This window comes from Athene noctua, chromosome Z (assembly GCF_965140245.1).
Source record: "Athene noctua chromosome Z, bAthNoc1.hap1.1, whole genome shotgun sequence".
NCBI classification, from domain to species: Eukaryota; Metazoa; Chordata; class Aves; order Strigiformes; family Strigidae; genus Athene; species Athene noctua.
The window spans coordinates 33,289,368-33,297,142 of record NC_134077.1 but is presented as its reverse complement, the minus strand read 5'-3'; the positions used below and the strand labels follow the sequence as shown (position 1 = coordinate 33,297,142).

The 7,775-nt window shown below is 39.7% G+C and overlaps 1 protein-coding gene across 1 annotated transcript in view; it reads right to left on the bottom strand.

The window, feature by feature from the left end:
- Positions 1 to 4,312: 4,312 nt before the first annotated feature.
- The window catches only part of PGGT1B (protein geranylgeranyltransferase type I subunit beta), a 40,899-nt gene continuing 37,436 nt past the window's right edge, over positions 4,313 to 7,775 (bottom strand). Inside the window, 2 exon segments of the mRNA XM_074932490.1 lie at positions 4,313 to 4,886; positions 4,889 to 5,020. Of these exon segments, the coding sequence (XP_074788591.1) occupies positions 4,840 to 4,886; positions 4,889 to 5,020 (179 nt within the window). The 3' untranslated portion in view covers positions 4,313 to 4,839.

Below are 7,775 nucleotides of genomic sequence, written 5' to 3'. Positions count from 1 at the left end.
AAATTATCCAAAGGCAGCATGCAATTTCAACAGCAGTCCTGCTGATTTAGCTTTCTAGGCAGCATAAGCACCACTCCTTTCCCAGAAGCTTTCAGGACAAGCAACAGAAAGCTGTGCCTTGACTTCTGTTCTGCCGTTTTCATGTCAAATTGTCCTTTTGCAGATTTCCCATAGAAGGATAAGGTGGGACCCTCCCTCCCAGGGTAAGGCAGAGCCTCTCTCTTGTGTGCTGTAGTAAAGGGGACATGGGGAGAGATCTGGATGGAAACCCAGGGATGGGTCCTGCAAAACAGCTTCATGAAGGCCTTCGTGTTCTCTCAGACTGTGAGCATGCAAGGTGGTTGATTTAACTGCTGCACAGGGTAGCTCCAGGTCCTTCTACCAGAGCCTGTTTATCATCACTGTTACAAGTTAACATGGAAGTCACCTCAACACACATGCATGACTAAAACTGTCAAAGCCACAGGCTTCCACGTGCGTATCTCCCTCCTTTCATCTGTGAGGTTAACATGAACAACCTAATCTGGCAAGTTGAAAGCTCTTTCCTTACCACAAACTCTTCTCCTCCCATGCACATTTTGAAATTCTTAAAGTGAAGTTGCAGATTGTTCTCAACAGATTTTCTCCTCCTTGATGAACTTCCCCTTTTTATTGAGACAGGACTGTTTCCTTCCTTGGGATCGATCCTGCTTGTTCTCCAGTGATAACAGAGAACAGATGACACAACTGCATTATGCAAAAGTGTAAACCCGTGACACACTGTAACCACTCAGTGGAGGAATTTAATAATCATTTACTATAAAGATGACATTCTTCTCTTTCACCCAGTCCTCGCTAAGTGAGGAAAACTTAAGTGGTCTATACTTTCAATAGCAAAACAACAGTTTTTCAGAACAACCACAGTATGTAAAGCCAACCTGAACAGACCAATGTTCTCATTCAACTGATGAGTTCTGGAGATGTTTCAAGTTTTAGTTGCAGCAACAGATCTGCTTACCTTCCCCCTGCTTACCTCTCCTTCTCACATCCCAACAACATACCTTCTACATCCACAGGGGCACCAATAGCAGGGTTCTTCCAAAATGCAAGGAGATGGGCTGTCCAAAGAGGCTCTGACTTTGGAAATCACGTGTTCCTTCCCCTCTACACAATGTAACCCCAAGCTGAATAGCTGAGGATCTGCTATAAAGGTGAAATGTATTTTTCTGGGAATGCTACTGTTTCTATAGAGTATTTAATTTTTGATACTGGCTTCTATGGAGAATGGCGTATTTGACGTAGCTTCTTCAGCTCCTCTCAGGTTGTCTTTTACTTTGTTCCAGGGCATTAGAGCACGGAGGAGGCAGATTTAGTATATGCTTCAAAAACATTCAACGTATTTCAGATATTTCTCCAATGTCCAAACTACTTGTTAGATTTTTTCCACAAGTGCTGATTGTTCCATTTAGAAAAAAAATTTCTCAAGGTGAAAAGTTCATAAATACAAACATCCTTAGCAAGTCTTCCAAAATGGTGTTACCGTATCTGCCAGCAGCTATACACAAATCGAGTTGCTGTGAAAACCCTAATAATGTTTAAAACCTCAGTCCTCAGATCCTATTGTATCATTTCATTTAACTTCCTTTATCCAACACGCCAGTTCAAAATTTTTTTGGAAGAGGAGGTAGAACCACAGTAGTCAGCCTTTATAAGATAGGGGAACCCAGCCAGGCATATATTTTCAGATCAAGCCAACATCAGTAAGCTGTGAGTGCTGCTGGGGATTACAGAAGGCATCAATTTTATAAATAGATTCTTGATAAACAGGAAGAATTAGGGAGCAGGTCTGTTGTATGACACCATTGCTGGAGCATCAAAAGTTTGTGGCAGTGTAGGCATTCTGCATAGCACAAGCCCTGATAGCCAAGATGTTTTACACCCTCAAGCACATGGTACAGCCATTTAATTTATTAATTTCTTATTTAGGTTCAGCTTCAGCAATGTAAATCTGTGGTTAACACAAAATTATTACCAGTCGGTAGTAATCACACAGTTTGCTTTTTCTAGCTCCATTTAAGCTTCACAGTCTAAGTTTTAACATCTAAGTTTTAGCAGCATTTGGACATCTCCATTTTAAAAGAGGTTTTAGTTCATGGACTCCTCTCCTTACCTGTGAAATTGTTGTCCATCAATTTATCATTTAACATTTTTCTAGCAAGAAGACATGATAACCACTAAAATAGGAAAGGCAATGTAATCAAGCATTTACTACACAGTCAGAATCAAAGTGTCTGTTACACAGGAACATTCACTGTTTGTTTGCCTGACATCAGTTGGGAGATTAAGAATGGCAAATCATGCAAGCAGAGTCGGTTATTAGGACAGATTTTTGTCAACTCAAAAAAAGATTAAAGATTTCAAACCAATTAAAGTAATTAGATTCTCAGTGTGGGCACACACATTTTACTGGCTTCAGAACAGGGGTCAATGGGAAACAAATATGCCTCCTGCAACCTTTAGAAAAGGGTAACTGCTGTCAACATTCAGCCTAAAAAAATGCTGTTATTTAGCTGGGGGGAAAAAAGGTTGTAGAATAACTGGGGGCCAAGGAGATGTGAAATGTAAAATCTGTGTAAATAACAGATACAGAAAACTAAGCAAGAAATATTAACTGATTTTCAAAGCAGAACAATGTTGAATTAGTTGCCATGAAAAATTAACTCGTTGACAGAACATGATTTTTCACTTTTGTCCCCTTACTTCTGTTTCTCTACCCTTACGTCCCTCACAGATGGGAACCTGGTCACAGATAGGAAGACTCAGGAACCATAGTTTCAGATTTTCAAAGTACAGATTTGCCCCACGATAATCAAATACATCATTCCTCATAAAGCCAAGTAAGGAAGTATTATTTGGGCTGTTTCCCAGCAGATACATTATTCAGCTCTTCTGAAATTCGAAGCTACTTCCTCTAACAGGGGATGCACTACATGCTGAAAAACATGATTCTTCAGCAAGGCCGAGGGGCATGGGTAGGGATGGGTAATTACATCTCATCTTCCTTGTAACTTCACCATGTTCCAAAAACCCATCAAATCCTTTACATCATTTTGGTTCCACTCTTACTCCACATTCTGCCTTCCCTATTTTTCTCGTGTCTCCAGCCTCTGTATTTCCCAGTTTTAATATTCTCTTACTCTGCACCAGTCCTACTCAAGCACCTAATTTCTCCTTCCCAATACTAGCCCTACAGTCCTCTTGCTTCCACCACTCCAGACTTCTTACGGTTCTTCCAGCTATGTAGTCTTGCCTCTTACAAGGAAGGAGTCTACTGGGACATGCCTAGATCACATGTCTTACTTCCAAGCCCTGCCCTATGCTCCTTCTCTGCTTTTCCAAGCAGACCACCACCACTGGTGATGTTCCCAATGCTGCCATGGAAATTAATCTGCTTATGGAAATAAAACCACTTTCTTTAAGTAGGAAGGCTGCTACAGGTTTGGACACCAGGACTGTTATGGTAGCCTGAAGATGCCCCCTGGATGTCTCTGACATCTGTGACAGAGGTACAGCTAACTACCTTTTTCACTTGCACTGCAATGTAAAAACCAGAACGACGGTTATTCCTGAAGCTCTTTTTGCTGACTGAAATACTGTGTCTTTGGGCTCAGCAGTGGCAAATGGTGCACTTAATCTGGTTTGAGAGGTCTTCAGTTATCTGTGTCTGGAAGTCCCTTAGAAAAAAGAATGTGCCTTAATGACTGGCAAGTAGAAAGACATCCTGGTGTCTACTGTATGCATGAAATACACAAACTGACTTGCCACAAACGCAACAACTGCAAGTTATTTGCTTTGATTCTGAGCAGCATTTCAAGCATACAAAGTAAGGCACCACTACCAAATAAGCTGAAAATGTTCATCATCTCTTTAACAGTAAACGACTGCCACTTACTTTAAAGCTCAATGTTTCATTCTTTACACAGAATGGGTAAGAAACTTGGAATTATTTCACAGTAAAAAGGAAGTACATATAAAAAAATAAGTAGAATGCAGTTGTCAATTTTAATGTATTACATAGGCTTGACTTCAGAAACAGGTTCTAATGCAGTTCTTGCACGCAGATCTCTTCGAAACGACTGTGTTGAATATCCCTTGACATATATCACATACACCACACTCATCAAAATACATCAACATGCCACTCTCACAGAATTTCACATGAAGAGAATATTTCAGATGAAAACACTTTGGCTAATGATCAACTCCATCTGTGTAGAAACTACTCAGAAGAAATACAAAATCCATTTAGTAAGGCCACACAACTTTGAAAGTCTGGTATATTGAATAAAATAATTTTATTTGTACTTACTTGGGTTTTTTTTTAACAAAGTTTATGGAATCTGAAAGTAGACAATAAAAGGTAACTTTTAACTGAGACTTAACATGGAAGATTCTCTACCCAAAAATATGTCAAACATTAGGAACATAAAGAACTCCAAAGTTCTGTGCTATACTGTATGATATGTAAACAGATTTTGAAAATACTTGCCTACTATATATGTTGACACAGTATGCACAAATCAAAATAAAAATGAAGTTTAAATGCCTCAAGGGATTCTTTAGAAGTAAAGCCATTTGAAGAGCCACTTACAGTCTGTGGTGACAAACTTCTATAGATTCAAAATACTTCTTTTTATCACAATGCAGAATAACCTGCTGAAGGCAACTCCCTATCGAAGTGATGCCAGCAACACAGATCTGATTGTATGACCCAGCACTTAAAAGAGCACATTGGTTATACATGGCTTTTAACCTTGGGCTACAATTATGCTACCAGAACTAAATTCAAGTCCAAATCAGTCATGTAGAGAGGTGTCTGTCATCTGAACACTGTTTAGAGTCCTTGTTCTCCAGATCTGATGAAGGTGGTGAAGGCGCTCTGAGGTTCTTGTGCTTACATTCAGGGCAGGATGAACTTTGCAAATACCAGATTCTCCAATTAATGACAAACCACAGATCCCAAAGTAGGCGTGTAAAGCATCTCAAAGAAGAACAGAAAAGGAAAAAGAAAATTATGTCAGGCTGTAACAGCCAAGTGTTCCTGTATTCCAACACCCCTGAATAATTACAGCCAAGGAAAACAAATAAACAGGTGCTACATTTTAAACTTGAGTTTTGACAGAAGAAATCAATTTCTGCCTAAAGCCACCAGTGTGAATTGACAGTCTGCAACAGTCTGCAATCTCTAAAATGAGAGACTAGTTCTGTTTTATAACAATTCTTCCCACTACTTTATTTCTTCTGAGTGCTCAGGCCAAACAGCGAAAGATTTTGATCATCTGAAAATAATTTCTGGCCACAAAGACATTTTTTTTTTTCCCCAAACATGGAAGAATTTTTTTGCTGATTACTTGATTAACAGTTGGCTACTGAGACACCAAAATTAGTGCCAATAGCTGCCAAACAGCAAGTTTTGGAAGTATGGAAGTAGTACGTACTTTTCCTAGCTTTCTCTCTTCCTGAGAGAATACCCTATGGATACGAAATTCATGAGGTGGCTTGACCAGCCATAGCAGATGACTACCACCAAATAGGGATGCTCTTACTCCCCTGTCCCACACTGCTCCTGCTGCCTACCCTATACCAGCACTACAGTGTGATGCACACCCTCCATGACCTAAAGCAATTGAAAAAACTTGGAAGAAAATTAACCCAAGCAGCAGAACATGGTCAGTTTTCTGACATTTTAGTGAATTAAATGGCTTTGCAGGAGTTTCTGATGTATGCCAAAGCTAGTGCAAAAAGGAGAAAAGATGTGCAGCTGTCCTTGGGGAAGCTGGGAGGAAGAGAAGTGAATCTCCCTCCTCTGGGTAGCAGCCAGCCATTAGATTAGATTATCTGTCCATGAAATCACAGGCTAAAGATGGGAAGATGTGAATTTAATGTGCTCCTTACAAATTCTTAACACTTACTAATCTTTTGGAGGTGTCAGTAAATTTTTATCTGACTAAAATTGTATCACAAGAAGGTATGTGGAGAGAGAGACTCTGAAAGAAGGCTTCTGCTTATCAGCATTAACATGCAGACAAACACATGCTCGGCAGATACAGCCCCTACTGACCTTGCAGAAAGTATAGCAGGCAAGGAGACCTCAACTTCAGGAAATACAGTGTATTAATCCCCACGCACAGCTGCATTTATACGCACTAAAAACCATATACAAACCTAATTAACTGTATAAGACTATCTGCTGCATTTAACCACAAAGTTCAACAGTGGTGCAAATCCATGCTGACATAATACTCATGCAGTCTGTTATACTCTGTTTCAAGCTACGAACTACACCAAGATTTTCAAGGTCAAAAAACATAGGTCCAAACATTTTGTTTCCTAAGTAACTCACAAATACAGAATGCAGCATGCAACCTCACAACTGCTAGGCTGTTGTCTTAAAAACGTAACAAAATAAGGTGTATTTATACTTCTACAAGAGCAAATCTTACTTCAGTGTTTTACTGTAGTAGTCGTGCACACTTATTTTAAACCTCTCATTGTTTTATGTCAAATATTCTGATCTTTCTCTTGCATAGTCCGTAATTCACATGTGCTTGTAATTCTTTTACACTGTTGTCATTTGAAGGTAACAAGTGAGATGCATTAGAGTTGCAGCATGACGTCCTGGAGCATGCATCAGTACATCCAACAATTTAAAGTTTATTTAAATCTAGTCATGACTCATGCACAAGTCCGCAAAAAACCCAAATGGCTTAGGTATGTGTTCTAGCAAAATGCTGTGGATTAACCCTGGTAGGCAGCTAAGCCCTGCACAGTCGCTCACTCATTTCCCCTTCTTCCACCCCCAGTGGGAGAAGAGGAAAAGAAGAGTAAAAGTGAGAAAACTTGTAGGTCAAGATAATGACAGTTTATAGGAAAAGCAAAAGCCACAGGTGCAAGCACAACAAAATAAGGAATCTGTTTACCACATCCCATCGGCAGGCAGATGTTAGCCACTTCCCAGAAAGCAGGGCTTCATCATGATTAACGGTTAGATGGGAAGACAACTAGCATTCAAGAGCCTTTTGACTTTTTAGATTTATTTTCAAAGGCAAGAAAATTCACTGCTCAGTAAGCCCAGTGGTTCAAAAAAAGTGTTAAATCTTTCTTGTGGTGACATACAGCGATCAAAAGACAGTTTGCCTTTCAGGTAGTAGACTGAGCTTGTAGGAAGCTCAGCTGTGTATGAAATGAAATGACAATGAAATCTCAGTTCCACAAAAACAACCTTTCCAATGCTGCCCTTAGAGTCATTCTTCACATTAGAACTACATTAATTCTTTACACTGTCCTTCAAAACATGAACACAGACTTGTGTCACCATCTGCCCAAGGAAAGAATGCTGCAATAAGACCACCTAATGCAACAAAACAAGAGAGACTGCAAAAGCTTGCTTTATAGGAAACAGCACCGTTCAGGCTAGAACACCACACAAATCAAAAGGAAAACAGGTTTATTATTAGTCTTGCCTTTTTCAAATCATATCTCATACAATCACAGCTATGCTAAAAGACAGGTTAAGGAACTTTGCACATGACTGGGGTTTCAAACAGATTTTTTAAATAGCTAGCTCACTAAGTAAATGGTTCATCAAGATCAACAGAAATATTTCCTCCAAGTGATACTGACCGATCTATATAATGCAGAGTAAATAAAGCTAAGTCCTCAGGAATCCTATGCTGGTTTTCAGGGGAGTGGAGGGAGCATATCTATCGCAAGCACTGTGTTTTCAGTGTGGGTCC